The 22,798-nt window shown below is 44.6% G+C and overlaps 1 protein-coding gene across 1 annotated transcript in view; it reads right to left on the reverse strand.

The window, feature by feature from the left end:
* Window positions 1–22,798, reverse strand: part of CACNA2D4 (calcium voltage-gated channel auxiliary subunit alpha2delta 4) — a 144,108-nt gene that overhangs the window by 88,382 nt on the left and 32,928 nt on the right. The window contains exons 11-19 of the mRNA XM_075709888.1: window positions 17,352–17,465; window positions 16,187–16,265; window positions 14,470–14,603; window positions 12,695–12,712; window positions 11,358–11,435; window positions 9,951–10,031; window positions 6,092–6,166; window positions 4,577–4,663; window positions 1,057–1,128 (exon numbers count right to left, since the gene is read on the reverse strand). Coding sequence (XP_075566003.1) covers window positions 1,057–1,128; window positions 4,577–4,663; window positions 6,092–6,166; window positions 9,951–10,031; window positions 11,358–11,435; window positions 12,695–12,712; window positions 14,470–14,603; window positions 16,187–16,265; window positions 17,352–17,465 — 738 coding nt within the window. The remainder of the gene's footprint in view (window positions 1–1,056; window positions 1,129–4,576; window positions 4,664–6,091; window positions 6,167–9,950; window positions 10,032–11,357; window positions 11,436–12,694; window positions 12,713–14,469; window positions 14,604–16,186; window positions 16,266–17,351; window positions 17,466–22,798) is intronic.

Raw genomic sequence — 22,798 nt, forward strand, 5'->3', positions numbered from 1 at the left:
AATAATTGCTGAACTGCTTGGACTGAAAAGCGTGCAAGTATTTCAAATGCAGATGCTGGCAATGCCCAAGAGAGGGAGGGCAAAGTGATTGACAGGTACCTGATAATTGCAAACACCAAGAATAGAGAAAGACAATTTAGTTACAAGATCTAGCAGTACAACCATTTAGAGGAAACACAGGGGTGTCTTCATTAGGAAATGGCATCATTTCAGCAGTGGCTGTGAGCAGTCGGTTTATTGGAATTGGTGCTGGCTGTGGCTTAGCATGGGAGCAGTTCAGCCAGGCTGATTGCTGAAAAAAATGTTCTCTATAAAAGATGGAAAATTTTCCTGAAATATGGAAGGCTTCTGGGCAGTGTAACTTGCAGGACTCTGGAATACTTCCTAACAGGAAATGATGAAAGCCAAAATCTTTAGGAGAGTTAAATAAACCTGAATGAAGAAGTACCAGTGAACGTAAATGTACAAGACAATTTTGCACTGATTCCAAGGGAAGATGTATAACCCTACATTAGAGCTGGTAGGGAACGTTCAAAAGTCTCCATTTCACTAGGACTGTTCATAAAAGGTCTGTAAATATTTGCATAGAAATTTAATCCTGGACCTGGATAAAGGAAATCGCATTCAGAGAGAATGAGGGACAAAGTTTTCATGAGTGTTTTTGGGTAGAGAAAGGGAGTTGCAAAATAGCCTCCAACCCTCTTTCTGTCTAGGTCAGCTCAGCATAGTCTTTCCCCATTCTAAACTCTTGAAGATCTCCAATTCATTTCACAGCCCTATAAACAACGAACAACATGGGTTTTGGCTGTGTCTGGACAAAGTAGGGAGCTGTGAGGCATTTCCAATGCCTTTGTAAGAGCAGAATGTTGGTAGGTATAAAGAGCACTTCTAACGATGCTCTATTTTATGTCTTTAGCACATGTGTTATATATGTGGTGAAACAATAAAATCCTCACACTCAAATGCTGAGCATTAAAACCACATCCTTTGCGGTTCTTCAGCATGCATTTCCCATCCCCTCCCTCATGTGACCTGGAAAGAAGGATAATTTCTTACCCCTTTATCCACAGGGACCTTCACATCCATAGAGAGGTAGCCTGTTTCCCCATTGATCATGGCAGTTCTCAGCTGCAGAGGTGAACAAGATTAGTATTGGCATCTCCAGGCAGGGCAGGACAGGAATTAATAGAGCTGCTTGTCATTAACAAACCAGCTGGCAGAAAAGAGTGACGGTTTCCCCCCCGACACCCCCAGCTCTCCCTTCTTTTAAACTGAGAACCTGTTCTCAGTGGTCAGGTTCCTTGTTCAGTCAGGCCAATAAATGACACAGAATAATCATGGCTTATGCTGAAAGCTTGTTGATATGTCTTTTTAGTGAAAGGAAAGGATCTGGAAGCTATGAAATTACCAGTCCAAGTTTCAGACTTCGTCGTTTGGCAGCCAGAAAGTCATTAGCATGGTGCTTTGAGAGCCTGGAAGAGGAGACACCTGAGAAACCTAACTCCCCCAGACCAATTCAAAAGATCTTGGACATTTTTTAAACTGATTTGTAAATTATAGGCTGTATTCAGCACCACTTCTGAGGTGCAGCAAAGCAGCTGTTTAACACAGCAAAGCAAGACTGTATGATAGCAGGGTAGGCAGCGAGAAGACCACTTTATTCAATCTAGGTTCCAAAGGCAAAATGTGATTTTCACAGTGGCTCCCAGCCTCTTGCAAGAAAGAGCCAGGGAATTTTTCCAGAAGTGCAGAGGCTTTAACTTTATATCCAGCCTGCCAGAGCCTATCAGCCTATTGCTTCAGCCTGGATAGAAAAAAAGGTGGGAAGTAACTTATTCATTCACACAAATTGCTTCCTTACTTCCAGAAACAGGCCTCCATTCAGGTGCTGGCCAGTCTCAACTGCATTTGCTTTACACGGCCACAGTTCTGTTTATTATGGCTGTTTGATGTGGGTTATTTACAGACCTAGAATATAAAGCTTGTGTTTCCCAAGGCCCATGTCTTGGAAATCAAAACACTGACTGGTACTATTACCCCTTTTTGGCTAAGAGCGTTTGACCTCCTGCCAGAGCCACGGCATACTCTCTGTTCTGGTCTGACACCCTGCAGCATTTTCTATGGGTTCTGGGTTTAGTTTAGATATTGTTGATTCATCCATATCTTCTTGACTGTCAGGCATTGTTGCCCCATAAGGCAGTGGAGAAGTAAATCAGTGGATATCTGAGATGTCCTTGGATCTCCTCAGCTCCAGCTAGTCTGCACGCAGGCTGCTTGTCCCATGCCCAGCCCCCAGGTGACAGCGGCTGTAGGTTGGTGCCAGAGAGCCCCCAGGTGACAGTGGCTGTAGGTTGGTGCCAGAGAGCCCCCAGGTGACAGCGGCTGTAGGTTGGTGCCAGAGAGCCCCCAGGTGACAGCGGCTGTAGGTTGGTGCCAGAGAGCCCCCAGGTGACAGCGGCTGTAGGTTGGTGCCAGAGTCCTGGCTTGCTGCTTCTTCCTCAATAGCTTTCCCTGCACTGAGAAGTCAATCAGAGTCCTGGTGTCTGGGAACCTCCATAATGCTCAGTCCTTTTTAGGCAGGACACTTCTGGCAACAGCTGGCCTCCACTTTGAAAAATGTGTAGCTGAGTTTGGATGGAGGGGTGGTCTGGTGTATGCTGAAGCACTAGTTCCCGACACCCCAAACAGCAAACTGCTGCTTCAGGGCAGTGAGTCTGTGCCGTCGCCATCACTGGCAGCGAGTGCTGCTGAGTCCTTTTCCCTGTCCACTTGTGTAGTTTCAGACCAACACGGACATACAGTTTACCTGAGGGGTCTCACAACATCTAGGTGTTTTGACACTCAGTTTCAACATCCTTGCAGGCTAATTTCTTCTTCAGTGGTTCTGTCAAGGCTGAAGAAAATGTTTGGGTGACAGCTGGTGGGCAGGATCCCTCAACTGAGAATCCCTTTCACCCTTGCACTGAGAATATCCCTGTGTTGCTTTACGAGCAAGCCCAAACTTCCTTGCTGCCCAGCTGCAAATAGTACTATTGTGCCTTAATTGGTATTTCCCAGACAGTGCCATCTTCCCTGGATTATTAGCATAGCACATCATTAGCACTTGGGCATATTTTTCCAGTCTGAATTTGCTGCTTATCAGTGTTGCTGAGATTATACTGCAACTGATGTTGAGTCTGTCATTGATCTAATACCATAGCTGCAAATCGTGAGTGTTGAAATGTTGGCAGCTTTCTGCTGCAGTGGGTGTATCTTGAGAGTCTCTAGACTTGCTGAAGTCACACTGCAGATATCTTTCGCGTCACTGAATGTCTCTGTACCCTCAGTGACTGCAACCTTTCTTTCTTCTGGAAGACGCAGTACAGGAACACAAAGCGGCTTTGTTTTTCATACCTCTTTTGACTTTTTTTTTCACTGGATGGTTTTACTCTGATTGCCTAAGGACAGAAACCTTACACTTTGCATCGTATTTGCATTCAGGTTTCAATGTTATTTGGTCAGACAGGAAGCTGCTATCCAAATAAATGTGACAGCAAAGTCACGTCCTCTCATTTCCTGGAATTTTTTTTTTTTTTTTTTTTGTAAAATAGCAAACTGGGTAAAGAGGAGCAGCTCTAAAAGTGGCTCCAGTGAGAGAGAAAACTGCAATGGGAGCAGAGCCCTTTGTGCTTGGCCTGCACTAGCAACAGTAGCTACTTTGATCCTCTTGCTGGGCAGTTCAGTTGTCCTGCCTGTTTAACTGAATATCTATAGCATCAGATCCGTTTATCTCAGCAGTCTCCCTTGTAATCCAGAAGCATGTGTCCCACAGCTAATTCTATTTTACTCCAAATTCAGTTCTGTTCTTAGTAACTTAAGCATCCATTCTCTCCTAATTCTTCTGAGTAAAAGAAAACCAGCCACAGAGGAACCTCTCTACCTTCTCATTATACCTGAGTTCCTAGTCATGCAACATGGCAATGTACAGCCATTAAGGTGCATGCTGTTTCTTATCACTTTTTAATAATTTTGCTTGAAAGACAGTAGAAAAGGTATTTCCTAATCTTTTCCCTCTGGTCAGCTATTGTTTTCAGCGCCTCCACACCTGTGCAGTAAGGTGGTTTCTGGAAACTTGTTTATCTCAAGTGTCTATTATTAATAGTGACTACAAGCTTCAGTCCCTTTTTGAATGTGCTTTCTTCCTTGTTGCAGGTGTCATTAGTTGAGTGGCTTCAACTATATCTCACACACTGCCATACTCCTAAGCTGTCTTGGCTTTGTATTAAGGCAGCATTTGGGCCATGTACACACAGACTGGCTCCCTGGAGCACCCTCCAAAGCGCTTCCTTCCTCCTGCCAGCGCTTTCCCTCCCTGTTCCATGAGAAGGAAAACTCATGCTGGGAAGGAAGACAAGCACTTTGTAGGGGAGCATTATTCTTGTCCTCTTGTAGACCACCAGCCTCAATTAGGCAGGGCCAGTCTGGCACAGAAAAAAACTAGGAATGCCTGATGCTCCCCAACCCCTTCCATACAGGTACACAAAGTAGTAGAAAGAAGGAGCTACAAAAAAGGCTAAATTCACTTTCTGGTACTCACTATTTCATCCTTGTCTTCCCATTCCACTTCTGAGAGATCTACACTGTTGTAGTTCGGCTTAGGCTTCAGTTTCTTTCCTTCTTTATACTGGCATTTATTAAAAAAAAAAAAAAAAAAAAAAAGAAAAATACCCAAGTAAGTGGCTAGATAACTTCCTAAACTAACCCTTTAAGAATTGATATCTAATTTGAAAAATTGGGGTGTGCCATTTATTCTCTGACTGGGAAGGCAGCGTTTGGGTACAAGTGCCTTCTCAGTCCCATGCCATGTATTTCTTTATGCAGGCAGTGTGGGGTTAGGACAGTTCAAGTGGGAGAGGTTGTTCCAGGAGCAAGGGACAAGCAGGAACACAGGTAAACTTGCAGGTAAAGGCTACAGCCTCCTTTGTGAGAATATTCTTCTACATAGATCAGTACAATACACTTGCCTCCAGGAAATCAGATTTTTCCCCACAGCTAAGAGTGTAATCCCATTAACACTATAATACCAGCAGGAGATCTTTTCTGATGGGAATTAGGCTTTGGCTCCACTGGCAGAAAGGTAGACTATTCACCCAGGGCTAACTGATGCAAGAGAGCTATTTCCCTGTAATCTTCCAGGTGAAGGAAAAGGTGTGAAGCAGACTGAGAGGCCAATTTCAGGTGGAGGATAAAGCATCGCCCTTGCCTAGCTTTGCCTTGCCACATCCTGGAAACACAATGTGTCCCTTCTCTTCACCTAGTGAAGTAACTACCTATGCCTGTGGTGTCCCTACGCAAAGCTGCCTTTTTGAAGACAGCTGCTGTGAAGCCTTGTGGTGGCACTTTCTCTTGCCAGTAACCACACTAACGCTTATAGCTGCACGCAGGTGGATTTGTACTGACAGGCATGTGTATGAAACATAATATTGTTGTGTGCCTGGGTATCTGAGTAACGAGGCCAGCTGTGTTTTTGCAGACAGATGTGCAGTCTGGAGCTCCAGGTGGCACCGCGAGGGAGAAGCTTTGTCCTCTGTCCATTCCCTCAAGTCCCAGAAGCTCTTTGCAGCCTACTGGTCTCTAAATTGTCTCTGACCTACCATGTTACTAAGATTTGTGGTACTGGACCCTGCTAGCCTCAGTTTCCAAAAATGTCCAACGCTACAGCTGCTGGGTAGCTATTACTGGGGTGCTACTCATGCTGAGTCTTCTTGTAGGAGATACGCCTGAGCGAGGGCAATTGTTTCTTCAGCCTGGCAGTGAAACCTTGCACGGACACAGATACACATGCACCTACAGTACAGCAAGTGCACACAAATACAGCCCTCACATGCACTTTTATGGAGAACAGACAGGTACCTTACACTTCATACACATGTGTGTGCATATATGTATCTATGCATGTGGAATTGATGTCTCTGGCCCTCATGCTCCTGGGTGCCTATATATCAGAGCCTGGTAGCCTTCACAGCTCAATAAAATATGAGAAATCAGGAGCAGCCCTGAAAGCCACTGTTTCCAAGTAAGCAAAGGTTCTCAAATTCACAGCTCTACATACCAAAGGACGGAGGTCTGGGTGTGAAAGGATGTAGCCGTTGTTGGTGTTCAGAAAGGCATATCCGTGGACACCCAGCTGGGGAAAAAGGCATTAGAATAATTAGTGCTTTAGGTAGAAACGGTGCTGTGTAATGGGTGCCACTGATACCCTGGCACCACCAATATTCAGAAATATTTTCCATTTAAAGGTATTAACCAGCAGAAAATAGGGTCCATCCCAAACCATTTATCTCTGGAGCTCTGGCTGCTCTATCCAAGCAGGCTGACTATGCTTGGATGCACAAAAGGATGGGCAGGTAGTTGGTTTGTGTACACATTCAGAAAAAGATGCCCTCCTAGAGTCTGATTGTCCTCGTGGACAATCACCACCCAGAGGCAGAATAAGGTCTCCACAGCAGGCACAGCAGTCCTGTATGTAACATGGGCAATGATGGGGAATGTCATAAACAGTACAGAAACAGCGGTGACAGGTCTGTATGCCCATTGCTACATATGCACAGCAGTGAATGAACAAGTGAGTATGAATCTCACAGACGGCTTCCCTGGAAACCCAGTTGGACTTCAGAGGAGCTCTGCATTGTGTTTCATTGTTGGCAAGACCAGACCTAGCCTGGGCCAACTGTACAAGCCTGTAGTCTTAAAATGCTTTTTAAGGAATAGCATAATCTAACAAGAGCAGACACTGGCTGACCCGATCTGCAAGAGATTTCCGAGAGAGTAATTACTTAGATCAAACCCATATATAATACAAATTCCAGCTAAAACCTGGGTTGCTAAAAACCTGCTGATAGCCTGCGCTTGCCACAACAAGAGGTGTCTCAAGGAAAACAAGAATGGCTAAGGTTTCTGCCTTCAAAAAAATGTTGCAACTTTATATTTCTATAGAGACAATCCTGCAGGGATAACAAGAGGGAAGTGGGAAGGTAAGTAATTTACAATCTGTCTGTGCCTTTTTGGAGGGAATGAATTCTGTATTTCACACATCCCAGATCAAAACTTTGGAGCCGTACTACGTGAAACAGTTTTTTGCAAAGCACACTGAGCTCAGCTCAGCATGGCAAGAATGAGTCCAAGACGTTGGATCAGGACTGCAGCAAACTTCCTTGTTGGCCTATTAAAGCTGAAATTTCCCAGCCTAGTAAGTGTGATCATAAAAGTGTGAGCTCTCAAGGGCTGTAACCCTGGAACTGGTCCTTTGTAACCCATATGCCAGGGGATTCAAGTTGAAGATCCTAGGTTTCCAAACTGGTCTGAAGTTGGAAGAGCTTCTAGGAAGTCATGTCCTGCCTCTGATGTAAAGAAATCTTTCAGATAATTTTCCCTCCTTCCCTGGCACTATTTGGAGGAAAGACCAGTGTCCTTCCTTGGCCCAGAAGAAAGCTTATTGTGACACATGGCCTTTGAGTGACATGGAGGGAGGAAAATGAAAAGTTATTAGTCTTACAGAGAAAATAAGTGTGTATAAAAATTGAAGCTCCTAGACAAGGTTCCCCCAGACCCAAACCAGCTAACTTTTGCATGCTGAGTGCATGCACCTCGACACTCATAGTTCCTGGGTTACCTGAAGGATAGTTTCCTACAGCTGCATGTGAATGGTCTGCTCTGCATCCATGTCTAGAAGCACCACACAAATTCATAGCTTCTGACAGCACTTTCAGTCCTGTGAGGCTTCAGCAATCAGATTTTGGACAACTGCCTAACAGCTAGTAGTTGTCTGATAGTTATTTAAGAGAAACTGAAAACTTGAAATGATGGCTCAAGTTGTCGGATTTTGTGGTGATTGTCAGATGTACTTGCTGTCTCCTGGTGTGCAGACCAATTGAACAAAAGGTCACTGCACAGAATTTCCAGCAGAAACCAAGCTTAACAGTGCATCTCTGGGGGGGGGGGGTGGATCCTATGGATGAACATATTTTTTTAGATATATTGAACATAGAGCTAATGAAAAGTTGTTGGACTAACAATTCTGGAGGGCAAATACTCTATCTAGGTACAGCACCAGTCGCTGAGAGCCAGCTTCCTGTACGCTGTCCTGCCAAGAAATCTTCATGCTGGTCTGGAGAAAGGAACGTCTAGGCATGACAGAAAAGATGGTGCTCTGTAGTCCATTCAGTCCTCAGTTTTTCTGCTAAGAATATTGACAGTGAAACTAGTTTATTTTTTACCAGCTGGCATGGCAGCTTTTGTCCACTGGGAACTTGATATAAAACTTTAATTCTTCTGAGACAGGCTGTCAGATCTGAATCATCTCTGAGGGATCTAGATTGGTGACCATCAAGATACAAAGGCTTCATAGAATCATAGAATCGTTTAGGTTGGAAAAGACCTTTAAGATCATCCAGTCCAACCATTAATCTACACTACCAAGTCCACACTAAACCAATCAAGGGCAGACTAGACTAAACCATGTCCCAGAGTGCCACATCTACCCATTTTTTGAACACTTCCAGGGATGGGGACTCCACCACCTCTCTGGGCAGCCTGTTCCAATGTTTGACCACCCTTTCCGTGAAGAAATTTTTCCTAATTTCCAGCCTAAGCCCCCCCTGGCGCAGCTTGAGCCCATTTCCTCTCATCCTATTGCTAACTACATAGGAGAAGAGACCAACACCCACCTCACTACAACCTCCTTTCAGGTAGTTGTAGAGAGCGATAAGGTCTCCCCTCAGCCTCCTCTTCTCCAGGCTAAACAACCCCAGTTCCCTCAGCCGCTCCTCATAAGGCCTGTGCTCCAGACCCTGCACCAGCCTTGTTGCCCTTCTCTGAACACGCTCCAGCACCTCAATGTCCTTCTTGTACTGAGGGGCCCAAAACTGGACACAGTATTCCAGGTGCGGCCTCACCAGCACCAAGTACAGGGGAACAATCACCTCCCTGCTCCTGCTGGCCACACTATTCCTGATACAAGCCAGGATGCTGTTGGCCTTCTTGGCCACCTGGCCACACTGCTGGCTCATGTTCAGCCGGCTGTCGACCAACACCCCCAGGTCCTTTTCGGCCAGGCAGCTTTCCAGCCACTCTTCCCCAAACCTGTAGGGTTGCATGGGGTTGTTGTGACCCAAGTGCAGGACCCAGCACTTGGCCTTGTTAAACCTCATACAGTTGGCCTCGGCCCATTGATCCAGCCTGTCCCGGTCCCTCTGCAGGACCTTCCTACCCTCCAGCAGATCGACACTCCCACCCAGTTTGGTGTCATCTGCAAACTTACTGAGGGCGCACTCAATCCCCTCATCCAGATTGTTGATAAAGATATTAAACAAGGCTGGCCCCAAAACAGAGCCCTGGGGAACACCGCTCGTGACCAGCTGCTAACTGGACTTAACTCCATTTACCACAACCCTCTGGGCTCAGCCACCCAACCAGTTTTTTACCCAGCGAAGACTACGCCCGTCCAAGCCATGAGCTGCCATCTTCCCAAGGAGAATATTATGGGAGACGGTGTCAAAAGCTTTGCTAAAGTCCAGGTAAATGACATCCACACCCTTTCCATCATCTACCAGGTGGGTCACCAGGTCATAAAAGGAGATCAGGTTGGTCAAGCAGGACCTGCCTTTCATGAACGCATGCTGGCTGGGCCTGATCCCCTGGTTGACCTGCACTTGCCTGTTGAACCTGCACTTGCCTGTTACCAGTCTACTGGATCATCCAGTCCTTGTGTTTCTGATGCAGCCTAAGAGCTTCTAGTAGTGAATGATTTCCCATGTGCTATATACAAACCACACATCACCATATCCAGCATCTCTTGCTTTATGCTCATAGTTCTTTCTACAGGCAAAGGAATGATTTTTCAGTCATGCCCATGGAATAATGACTAGTGACTTTGCTGTGCAAGATAACAGATAGCATTATCTCAGTCTTACCTTATACCGTGGAGCAAGTTTTAACAACTCCCTCAGTGGTACATCAGAGCCCACCACACCAAGGAGAATGCCATGAGATCGCTTAAAAACAAACGAGAATCCATTTTCAGGAGCAAAACTTTGGTAGCTCTCTACCTGAATACACATTATTGCCTTCCTACTAGTCTCTCACATGTTCTGTCTATCCTTGTATGAATATATTCATTCAAAACCAACTAACATACCTCAAAAAGTCTCAAGGAGTTGCTCCAGTCTTTATGGAGAGGAGCATTTCTACCCAATACTCTCAGTATTTCTGACTGATTCAGAAGTAGCATAAAATCATGACAAAAATTTTTGAGGGCAAAACCCTGCACTCAGTATGTGTAAATAACAGTAAGGGCAAGGCAATCATGCAGAACAGCATGGATCAGTTGATAACTTGGGCCAACTAAACCAAACGTCAAATACAAGATTGTTAACCTGGCAAAAATGAATGCAGGAAATCCCCATGAAATGGGGAACTGGTTGTTTAATAAGCATCTGAGGAGCATGATGGAAAAATGACATACAGGCTCCCACTGCAGCGCTGTGCTAATACAGGTTAAGGCCAGCCTCAGGTGGAAGAGGCAGACAACTGTTTGTAAGACCTGGATGAAGAGTTTATCCCCATACAGCAATAGTAAGGTACTGTCCACCATTTAAAAAGAGTGCTCAGAAACTAGAAATGGTATGGAAAAGAGTGTCTAAAGGGTTTCAAAACCCAGAGGAAATGCCCTTATCAAAGACACCTAAATTGTTCAGCCTTTTTATCTTATCAAAAGATAGACAGGTTTGACTTTATTGCAGTGTAGAAGATGCTTCCCAGCAGGAGATACCAAAAGGGTACAGGCTTTTTAATCTAGCAGAGAAAGCCATTATGACAGGAAGGTGAAACCAGACAAATTGGAAGTGGAATTTAGACACCAGTTTTTAACAGAGAGTTGAGAAACCACAATGGAGACCTCAGGGCTGGATGCCTTTCTTCAACGACACTTTTGCCAAACACAGGTTATTGGGTTCATGAAGGATCATCTATATGAAATGTAAATGTCTGCAATAAAATGCACAGGCTAGACAAGGTAATGATCTCTTCTAGCCTCAAACTTTATGGATCTGTGAATTAGGCTAGGTTTGAAAATGAAAGGGATAAAACAGGGAGAAGTGTCATATTTAAGGGGTATTGTGAAGAAATAGCATTTAGGGGAAATGACAGACTGTAATTTTGTCAGATAAATTATCAGCTGCACATCCTGCCAGAGGTCTACCGCAGTCCCTAATGGCCAGCTCTTCTTTCAGAGACCCATTGGCTTTAAAACCCAGCAAAGGTCTGCTACATCCTTTCACCTCTGCTGGCTGGAAGGAGAGTGAAGCCCTCATTGCACTCACCGTCTCGTTCTTTTTGCTGAAGACTGGCATAGCCACTGTTGTCATGAGCAACAGACTTTGAGCTTGAGATGCAAAGAGCTGCCACAGAACAACGAGCCATGTGTTAGCAAATGCAATACCACAGATAACCCGAATGAAAGGCACTGGAATTCCCAAGGACCCCAGATGTTGATTACAATTAGCCACCTCCTTGCCTCCCACACCCCTCTAGAAACAGATGGCAGCACTTTTCAATACTCTGTATCCAAGAGGATCGTGGGATGGATGCTTGCTTATGTGGGGTGATGAGGATGGGATGAAAGCCAGTGAAATGTGTTGAAGCAGGAGAAATTAAAGAGCTGTTTTAATGAAGAGACAGGAACCTGTAGAAGTGGCTGCACAATTTATACCCACCACGCATTAGGAGCGTAGACATGAGCACTTATGCAACAAGTGTAAAAACCACCAACACAAAGAGCACAGAATAGAGAAAAGCACACAAATATGAGCAAAATCACAAACAAAAGATCATCTATATTGCAAACACATGAATACCACGAATGAGAAACACCACAGGCAAGTATTTAAAAGGCACAAATACACATAAGCAGAGCTTGCTTATATATACTTGTTACTCAGGCATCTAAGCTTAGGAAAAACAGAGACAAAACCATGATCCAAATAGATACAACACTGTGAGCTATCTCTACAGGGGATACAGGACATGCATGTGTAATGGGGTAACAGATGCTCCCAGTATTGCAGAAGATGGATGCTCTAAAAACACATGAAAGGAGGTAAAACAGGCAAGACACATGCAAAGAAGTCTCCCAAACTAGCCTAGCTATCAAAAGAAACTAATCCCTCGATGCCAGTAGCATCGCCCGTCCATCTCTCATTTGGTCAAGTAAGTAGCAAGGCAGGGAATGACCTCCTGTCTCCATTACTGTACATGCCAGGAGCCATAAAGGAGCCAGTCAATAATCTATGCAGCTACTTGATGGAGATTTGAGCCTGGTCTGGATGATTCTGTGTGGAAACTTCCCATTCACAGCAACACTCACACCAACACACAGCAAGTAAACTTCTCAGGCACTTACTGGAAAAAGAGATCCGGTGAACTAAGCTACAGCACAACACAGACACCCCTACCTACTCTGAACCAACAGCACAGCACAGCTCTCCAGTACATCCAACATTTCCTCTCCTCTTCTTGCCAGCGTAAGAGGGCTCCTTCAGTGCTGCAGTCCCCACCCCCCTCCAGATGTACAGGCCAGCTGTGGCTGTGAGCACTGGCACCAAAACACCAACTGGCACAAGGGAAACAGCACGCTCACAAAACACAGGGGTGCATTTACCTCCTCAGACTGTGGCAGCTAGTGAGAGACATGGACGAACAGATGAATGAATACACGAATGGAGGAATAAATCAAAGATGGGAGAGGTGGGGGCAGAGGAAGTGAATGACAAGCCAAGCCAAGAGATAAGAAAAGAGATGCAGCAAAAAAAGTACAGCAAACAAATCCCTGTGTCTGTCTTGGGAAGTGTGACACCATACACCAGTGCCAGGGGTGGCATGCCTGCTATTAGAATAAACTTGTTGGGTAGCTAGTAGCATTTCTGGAGATTTTGCTTAGCACACTCAAGTACCTTGTCCCCAGCTCTCACTTGGCACAGCTCCTGCAGCAGAAGACATCCCAATGTCACCCTCACAGAGCTAGTGCGTCACAGCTGCAGCCTCAATGGTCAGCCACAGCACAGAGGTGAGGGACAGTCTCTTCCCATGAAAGCATAGCACCTATGCACCATGATGGTGCAAGCCTGGCTGCCTTGGAGGTGTTTCCTGGGATTTGTGTGTTCTTGACTCTGAACACAGCATCGAGCACTGCCATGTGTGACCTGGACTTCCGTGTTTCCTGCTACAAAGCTAAGCTCAGTACCCCTAGTTTTACTTCAACTCAGAGAGTTCAGGTTTCTCACTATGGATCTTAAACCAGAAAACTGTGGGCTCTCCCCAGGGCTGTGGCAGACACCCTAAAGCTGCTGCTGGCCAGACCTCGGCTAACAACTTCAGTCCCACAGTGGGGTTGTGTATAGAAACATTCTCAAAGTTTCTAGAAGATTTTTCCCCTCAGATAGTATCAACAGTCCTGAGACCTCATGTTTGTTTCTGGAAGAGGGGAATCTGACTACTGGTCAGCTCTAACTGTCACACTTATGCAGACACTTCTCTGGGGTGAAAAGTCCAGTGTAGGAAAAAACTTTATCTACCTGAAAGCAGAGGGAGCCCCAAAAGAACAACTGTAACATTCTCTTTCTGCAGTGTAGAAAGGGATGGAGACAAAGATTGAGGAACAACTTCAATTTGGGGAAGTGCAGGAGAAGGCTCCTTCAGTGGTGATCTACTCCTTTGTCCTTCCTTTCAGTCCTTTGAATTTCAAAGCTGCCTTGGCAACACAACACCGTAATGGCACCTGCTTGTTGTCCAAATGTCTTAAGTCTTCCTGTAGGGCAGGTCTGAGACAAAGCAAGGGGCACTGGGAGTGCTGACTGTGTGGTCCCTTGCGATATGTCCTTTACCCACAGGGATAAGCACCGGGCCACTGCAGTGGTGTTGGGTCTTGCTAGCCCAAGGAACGAAAGAGTGAGCCTGCTTCCCAAACTGAGATCTGTATCTTTGAGTGGCAAGCAGTATGCAGTTAGCTACTGGGCTGGAGGAGATAAATCTCTGTGACCTGTATCCTGAGCTGTAAATAATCTTTCCTGTGAATAATCCTTTAGAAGGTAACCTGCTTTCACAGAAGCACTACTTAAGTCATGCTGTGCCTGTGTGATTAGCCCTGGGCTCCTGGGTCACTGCAGATTCAGACCCGAGTCTACATACACATCTCAACTCCAGGAATGAGCAGAAAGAAATATTGTCTGTCTCAGCAGAGCCAGAGACCAGTAATTTCTATCCATCAACCAGCTCCTGGTTTTACATAAGTTTCAGGACTTTATTTGGTTCTGATACATATAAGATATTTAGACGGGAAGCTGGGACAAGTTGTATGCTGGGTGTCCAACACCTTTGCCAGTTTGGCCTATAGGCCCTACTGTTTGCTGGCTGAAGACTTGTGCTGTAGGTCCTTACCGCACTGTCCATGTAGGCTTCAGTCCAAATAATATCATGGTCATGGTTGATGACCATGGGACGGCTGAGCACATGCAGGTACTCCATCACGTTCTCCTGGACATCTGCCAGCGTGGAGATCTGAGTGTAGTAGCCTTCAGGGAGAAACAGAGGTGTGAGTCACTCTTGCTAACACATCTTCCGTATTTTTAAAGGAGTGTCTGTGCAAAGCTAGAAAACTGGATGTCAAAGACTGTAGCTAAGTTACCTATTTCCAGAGCTTTCTCCCTGCAGATGGACCCATAACAATCTAATACTACAACAAGGAGTACAGGGAAGAATGTCTTCAAGTTATCCAAAAGTCCTCTAAACCAGCTGTTTAACTGGTTAGAAATGCTAACACAGTGTAATGTCACAAGGACTCTTGTCCTGCTCCTCACCACATGGAACTGATTGGCTGTACTTGGTATAGGACAGAGTATGTCAGATAGATGGAAAACTTTTGTTATCACCAGGAAAACATTGCCATGCAAAAGGGCTCATGGTCTGATAAGCTTTGTGATGTGGAAACAGATTTAGTGTGCTTGAAAACAAGGACTACAAGAGCCCTACAATGTGTTGAAATAGGATAACCAAAACCAGTGACCCTTCTGCAGAGCTCAAGTCTGGTAAGTGAGAATTCAAGTGCAAAGAGCATATTTTTGTTCTCTGTTTTGTTATTCAGAAGCATCCATTCTCACATTTTATGGTGAACCACCATCAATTCCTTGTCACTAATCTTATGGCTGAATATGCAATCTGAAATCCAGGTTTTGTTTCATCTAACAAAACCTAAAAATGTTATGTATGATTCATAGTGCTAATAAACAAACGTTTGAGCCTTGAACATTCCCAGCTTACATTCTGCAGGCCAGCAACTCTTGTCTGCCAATTATTTTCAGTAACAAATGCACCCATGCATTTCATAGTCTGCTGGAGCCACTGCTCAGACAAGAGTCAATATACCTAGCTAGTCAGCCCCCAACTTCAGTCTTCCCTTCCCTGTTTAAGAAGGATACTGATGTAGCAAGCATTGCTGACTCTCTCCAGACACACTGAGGCCAAGTCATGCCCAAACAGGGAAGACTTTTGTTTTTTCCTGTCTTCCTTTACCCTTGCAGACCCTCATAGGGCTAACTGGGAGGTGAAACACCTACTCTGAATGGATTTTCCCATTCATGCCATTTCATGCCAGCTAGAGAGAATATTGGTTTTGGGGTGGGATTAACAAGCTATTCTGGTACCTTAGTGAAACCACTGGCACACAAAGAATTTGCCCAGGATACAAGGGTTAACCTGCAGACCTTGCGAAAAGTGCTGTAAAATCTTTAAAGAAGAGATGTTTGGTTTACATCTCAGCCAAAAGATGTCAGGCTTTCTGACAGAGGTTTAGACAGACTGTCAAAAGCCAACAACTGGGACACAATAAGCACAGGGACTTAGGTGGACTACAGCCACCATGAATCTCGGTCATAGTGTCCCTTGGCACTGTGACAGGAAAACGTGGTGGCTCAGCATGGAGAACTTGTGTTAGTTGGACACAGACACACTTCACATGGACTAGCAGAGTCTGCTTTTTCTTTAGGTCGTCTTCCAACCGAGGGCTCGTGGGCCCCAGCTGTAGTGGGGCCCAGGTCCCGTGGCTGCAGCCATGTGTGATGTGTGTGATTGGGGACGGGGAACCATTCCCATACAGCACCTTTGTTGTTACAGGCGATCCATTTCACATTGGGGGCAAAAGTGACCTCCCGTCCAATGAGGTAAGTGAAAACCCGGACCTGGGAACAAGAATGCAAAGACAGAAGAATTAGGCTGTAATGTACTACCAAATCCAAATGACCGAGGTCTGGCATCCTGCTATACACTGGTGTGAATGCCTGTTTGTGGTGCATAGCAATAGCTCTGCCTTCACACACAGACAGGAACCTCTTGCTCCATTTGTTTCGCATTTTGTGGGCTGGAACTTCAATTCCAATTACAATAAGCTCAGAAAGCCAAGCAGCACTCGGGATCATCTGAATAACAAGGCAGCATTGCAAATTTTGCCTCATTTTATGATAGCAGCTCTGCCAGGCACTCAGCAACCACATGCAGAGAGGTTTATAGCTCACAGGAATCCTTTACCCAGGGGAACAGCTGGCCGCATGAATCATTTAGAGAAAGCTTCACCATTTCTCCTGTGTTTGACCAACAACAAAAGAGCCAATCCTGAAATAAACTGCTTTAACAGTCCCATGCTCTGGTCTTTCAGTAGCCTGCTTTTCTCCCTTTGTTCATTGCTGCTAGCTGGAATGAGGTAAACAAATAAATCAGGAGGGTTTAGGATGAGCCATGGTCTATTCCACTTTCACAGTCTGCTCTGCTAGTACAAGCCTGTAATCACAGACCTCAAAGTAAACAGGGCTGGAAGACACCTAAAGAGGTGGTCTGGGCCATTCCCCTGCCCACTATAAGAACTGGTAATAGCCAAACCTTTCCCAAACAGGACCAATTATAAACAGTCCTGGGTGGGCTTAAAATTCTTTGCGAAAGTTTTTTATTTTTAATTTTAAAATACTTGGCTCAGTCTTTATCATCTTATCAGGAGAATGTTTTGATTGCCCACACCTTTAAAAACAAAGTGTATGAAAAAAAAAAATCTTCACTGACCTACAGATATCCATTTGTGATCCTACCACCTCTAAAATCACCACAGCAGGCTCCTGGCTGGCTGCTTGATTTTATGTTTACAGCCAGATGCACATGGGTATTGGAGAATGTGAATGCTCCGCTCTGCCCGTCATCCTGGCTCACGCTCTTCTATTCCCACCATAGCAGGATAGCACATTTCCTCACCCTTCCTATTTATCACTCCCCAGACAAACCTTCCGATCTGGCCAGTTGTATTTTTCAAACACAGCTTCATAATCCTCCACTGCTCCATCTGTGATCAGCATGATAGCTTGGTTACACAAGCCTCCTTGACCGGCATCTCTGAACTACAAACAGAGAGGAAGAGCATTAGTTATCTCAGCACAGGCCGTTTCTGTGTAATTGCAGCATATTTATTCATGATGGGCCAGATCCTGACTTCTTGCAAATCTCACACTGCGTTCAGAAAGAGGTCTGCTTAAATAAGGACTGTGTTTGTATAATGCATGCAATTTTTTTATTTATACAGCCCTTCCTAGCACATGTGGACACAGGAGTCTTTACAGAAGGAAAATAATGAGAAAATAAATGCTATGGACGAGGGGTTTGATCCCTGCAGCCTCGCATCTTGCACAGTCACATTCGTTTATGCAAAATGACTATAGACTGACCATAAAAACTGCAATTCTGATTTGACAGCAATAACTGTCACTTTTTATGGCAGAAAATGTGAGAGGAGGGGGGAATCAGGCTCATTATTTCAGGGTAAATCCATCAATCTGCCAAAAAAGAGCAGAGAAAGTCAGGAGCACATGAAAAGAGAAGGCTACTGCCATCAGAGCTGAAATAGGTTATCAATGTGCCAGATAGAAAGGCCATACGCTCTAATGACAGATGATCTGTTATCTGTACATAAGTGATATTTAAGGTAGAGTATGCTGGGACTCTGGTACAAACACTGATGTGGTCCCAAGGACGCACGGAGAGGTGTTGAACAGGTGGGCTCTTACAGGCAAGCCAGACCCTGCCTGTTCAGCCAGGAAGACCAGCCCTCAAATGCTGCTTATCTAGTGCTCCTGCATGCAGAGCCATTTGCCTTTCCTGCCCTCAGGTACAGCGGCTCTAGAGAACCAAGTGCCTTATGCAGCACAGGCGATGAAATTAGCAGTCACGAGAGGAGGTAGCAGAGGACATCAAGGCACAAAACCGAGCAGCTACTTTGCTGCGGCTCCTAGCTCAGGGTCAGTATGCGCTTCTCCCTGCACAGCATCTCACCGCTTCTACGCTCTGGGCAAGGAAAAGTCTAATCAACAAAGGAGGATACAGAAGGAGATGCAGAGTACAAAAATATGGAAAGAGGAAGATATGACAACTCTGCACAAGAGATTAATGAGAGGCAATGGCCTGAGATGGAGAGTGTATGGGAGACTAATTGAAGGGTGACTGAGGTTATGTCAAACACAGCAGCAATTTTAAACTGGAGAGGGTAGTTATGTCTTATAAATGGGGACAAAGGTATCCAAGTGGCAAGACTAATTGCATAAAACAAAAGCAAGGACTGGGTGGAACAAGAGCACAGGGTGTGAACTGGGACTTTTTAGATGTTTTAGAGTTCAATTCACAAGCTCCTTCTGGTTTGGTAATGCTACGTTAGGACAGAAGGCAAATATCTTTTACCAACATGGATGGTACTGTGGTTCCACTGCAGATTAGCATCATGACCTTCGATACCTGGAAGCCAACTCCAAGTCCAGATTTCCCCATTCATTTCACCACTCCTACAATTACCTCTGTGATTGTCCCTTATTATGAAATTAGCAGGTTCAGTGCTAATATCACCATAATGTCTCCTTCCACCACTATTTATGTTATCAGTCCTGCCACGTTCAACATTACTCTTGGTATCGCTGAAGTACCTGTTACTGCACTGCAGTAAGCATGGAGTCAACATCTTCTGAATGACCACACATATGAACCCATCTCTCCCCGTTTCATGAAAATCCCATTACTTGTATCACTGACCAGAATCAGTACAGGTGATCATGAGAGAGAAGGGTGGTGTAATAGGGTCATTTCTAACTAGCAGTTCTCAGGCAAAACATCCATGTGAATTACTGAATTAGGATGAGATGGTTGGGCATGCTCCGTCTCTTTCATGTCACCACAGCAGCACATTCAGAGGGGAGACTGCTGCTGTGATCATGCCAACCCAGCATGGGATCTCCCATGTCTTTCTCTACAGAGTCCCCAAGGTCTGAAATTTCCAGTGGTCAGAAAAGCTTCTACCATGGAAAAAACCCATCAGTGCCAGCTACAGGGTAATTGGAGCTCCAGGAGGGGTCAGAGCACACGTGCACCCTGCTCAGCAAGGAGACTGAGGGCAAAGGCTGCGGGTGCACAACAGGAACAAGCACAGGATGCTCTTAGGTGCAAATGAAAGGGGAAAAACAGTTGACAGCCACAGGGGATTCTGCTGCAGACCATCAGGCAGGAAAAAGACAAGGAGTCTCAAGTGAGCTATTCCTAGGACAGAGATCAACTGCGTGGAGGTTAGCAGAGAGAACGGCTAATGTGAGCATCCATTAGGGAGGCACGGGGTTACGATGGTGCAGGAGATGCTGTCAGAATGAGGTTCAGATCACAGGTGTGCGAACCTTGTAGTTACAAAAGCAGCACATTCTAGACTGTTGCAATCTACAATGTGTTTTGTTTTAGACGATTATTAAATTAGCACTTAATTAAGGTTACCCACCATTTAAGCAAACTACTTAATACATCTCTTCATGTAGCTTGCTTCAGACCTCATAATACTGAGACAGTAAGAAATTAGATGTTGTATCAGAACCAGCAATCTCCTAATTACAGGACTAGATGATATTTTCAACAGGGAAAATGAGATCATCAGTGTCATAGAAACAGAGATTAAAAAGACAGATCTAGAAAACAAATGAAAAGAGGTAATCCCTGATTTTTAGGTCCTTTTGTGGTTGGCTGCAGCTGTAGCAAATGATGTGACAGCATTCACATCAAGCCCTGAGCATAATTCCCTGCTCTGACTGAAGTCTCAGGAGTATGAAAGAAGGGGAGATGGGGAACAAGATGTCCACAGAACAGATGTCTGAAGAGATGTGGGCCAGAGCTGCGGTCGGTGAATGAGGCATGGAGCTACATATTCTCCTGTATAACTTTGGTCATGTTGCCAGGAGTAACAGGCATGATCTAATTAATTCAGGGTCATAGTCTCTTGTACTCCCATGTTTTCTTATTGCCATTTATTTTGCATTTATAGCCTGGCACAGAGTTACTAGTGAAACAATAGGAACATCAGCGTAGCTCAATGATGTGCAGGCATGCATGCTGATTATATACACATCTGGCCAGATGACTGAGCAGCCCCTCTCCATCTCCTCCTTCCCCATTCTTATGCAGACCTGCCTCCAGAGTGGCCTCCAGAATTACTGAAAATTCAGACTTAGTGGAAAGTGTCTCATGGGTAGAAAATTAGCAGTAGGGAAGGAAACAGAACACCAGTGAAGAAGAAACGAGATGGCATTAAGCAAAATGGCATAAACTGGTAAACAGGAAATCCTGAGCTTTGCATATCCTGAAAAATATGCTGCAGAATCCAGGTCCATAAAAATGCGAGTGGAATCAAGAAAAGATTTATAAATGTTCAGAGAAGAAGCAAGAAAGAGAGTAAAAAGAGTATGTTGCCAGATGATAAAAACAGAGGGAAATGGTCAGGCAGAGATGTTTTATAGCCTCCATACTTCATCATCAAAAGGACAATATTGTAATGGCTGGGTACACACTGAAGTGATAAGAGACAAAGAAAAGAATGAATGAATTACAGGCAGGGTCACAAAGTGGTAGGGTTAAAGAAAAAGTTAATTGAAAGCATTTGAATAATCTGTGCTCAGCAGGAAGGGAAAGAATTGCAAAAAGTGTTGCTGAACTACTTGCCTCATGGGCTGAGACCTGACTGGGACTGTATGAGATCCCAAAGGATGAAGAGGAAATCAACAGAAAACACGTGTTACATGAAGGGAGGAAACTAGATGGGTAAATTGTCCTTAAACATCTAGCATGTTGCCAGAAAAATTAGTAACAGTCCTCTTGTGAGTGCTCAAATGAAATGCTTCCCCACACAGGTAGGGCATAAGAGGCCACAAACTCCTTTGATTACTCACATCAGCAGACAGGTTCATTCTTTTTAGGGCACCAGTTTGTTCAAGTTACACAGAATTTTAGATCTCACTGAAATCCAGTTTGTTACCAGTTTCACAATTTTTTTTCACCTGTAGCCATTTTGGAATGACCTACTCATAATTAATTTCAAAATTTATGTAATTTCTGAGTTCAGCAGTGAGTCAAGGCACCATTAAACCAGCTTGGTGTTAAGAGGAGACATCATTCCAAGGTGGCCTCAGAACTTGGGGTTTCTTTTCCTCCACAGTGTCAGAAAAGCATCAGCTTTCAAAATACCTACTTACTCTGAGCAGATCCTGAGAAAGGAGGACCCATAAGTCACAGATTTTGTACTATCTAATCCTAAAAAATTCATATATAACAAATACATGAATATATATATGACTCTTTTAGGATTGGGGGGGGGGTGTTGGCACATGTATATATGTACACACATATATTTGGCATGTGTGTAAAAATATATAAAGATCTTTACAATTGATGTACATTGGAAAGGATAGTCAGAGGCTCAAATACCAAGCAGGAGACTGAATACTGGCTGGAGACAAATATCGCAAAGGCAGATCAGCTGGCTAGGAATTAACAGTGTGACAGTGTCTGAAGAAATGTAGCTGTTGTCTTAGGCTGTGTTAAGAGGACTATGGTGTGTAAAACAAGGAAAGCAATTATTCTGCTCTGCTTAGCACTTGATAGCTCTCAGCTGCAGCACTTACATGCTGTTGGGAGGATGGTGTTTCAGGGAAGGCAGGCAGCCTGGAAGCAGCCATGAGCAGAGCAGTGGCCAGAACAAAGGGGTCTAAGTCCTACAGGAAAAGGGCAAGAGCACAAGACGTGCCAAGCTTGTTGAAACAAAGAAGAGAAGATGGCAGTGAGATAGACTAAAACTTGATAAACAAGAAAGGAGCTCGAAAGATAGCACTTGACACCTGAGAATTTTGAAGCACTTTATAAATTTATGCTGAAGACCATGGTTTCCCTGGGACGCATATTTTGTTGAAACCACTTGGTGTGTGGCTAAATTGAACTAGAGAGTTTAAGTGGTTTATTGAGCATGGCAGAGAGGGGCAGGGGAGGCTTTGGCTAACTGTTCTCCTGAAGCTGTTCTGCAAATTGCGTCATGGATTAAAATATGCCCTGTTTACCCCAGAACGTAATGGAGGAAAACAAAGATGGTGAGAGATCATGCTCTTCTTCAACCCCTCTCTGCTACTCATACCTCACTGAGTAGGTCTCTACTGGGCTATTAATTCTACGAGCAATTGGACTGAGGAAAATTACCAGGGAAATTTTGCAGTCACTTTCATTACAGATATTATTACTGGTTGTCTATTGTAATCAGCAAAGCCTGTTTCATCAGTGTGATGTAGCAATTTTCATTTTCATTGTCTTGTGTATGCTCCTGTGAACAATAACAGGACAGTCTGTGAGGAACAGCTGCGATTACACACTGAGAATGTGAATTTTGTCTGAT

This window comes from Pelecanus crispus, chromosome 1, assembly GCF_030463565.1.
Source record: "Pelecanus crispus isolate bPelCri1 chromosome 1, bPelCri1.pri, whole genome shotgun sequence".
NCBI lineage: Eukaryota > Metazoa > Chordata > Aves > Pelecaniformes > Pelecanidae > Pelecanus > Pelecanus crispus.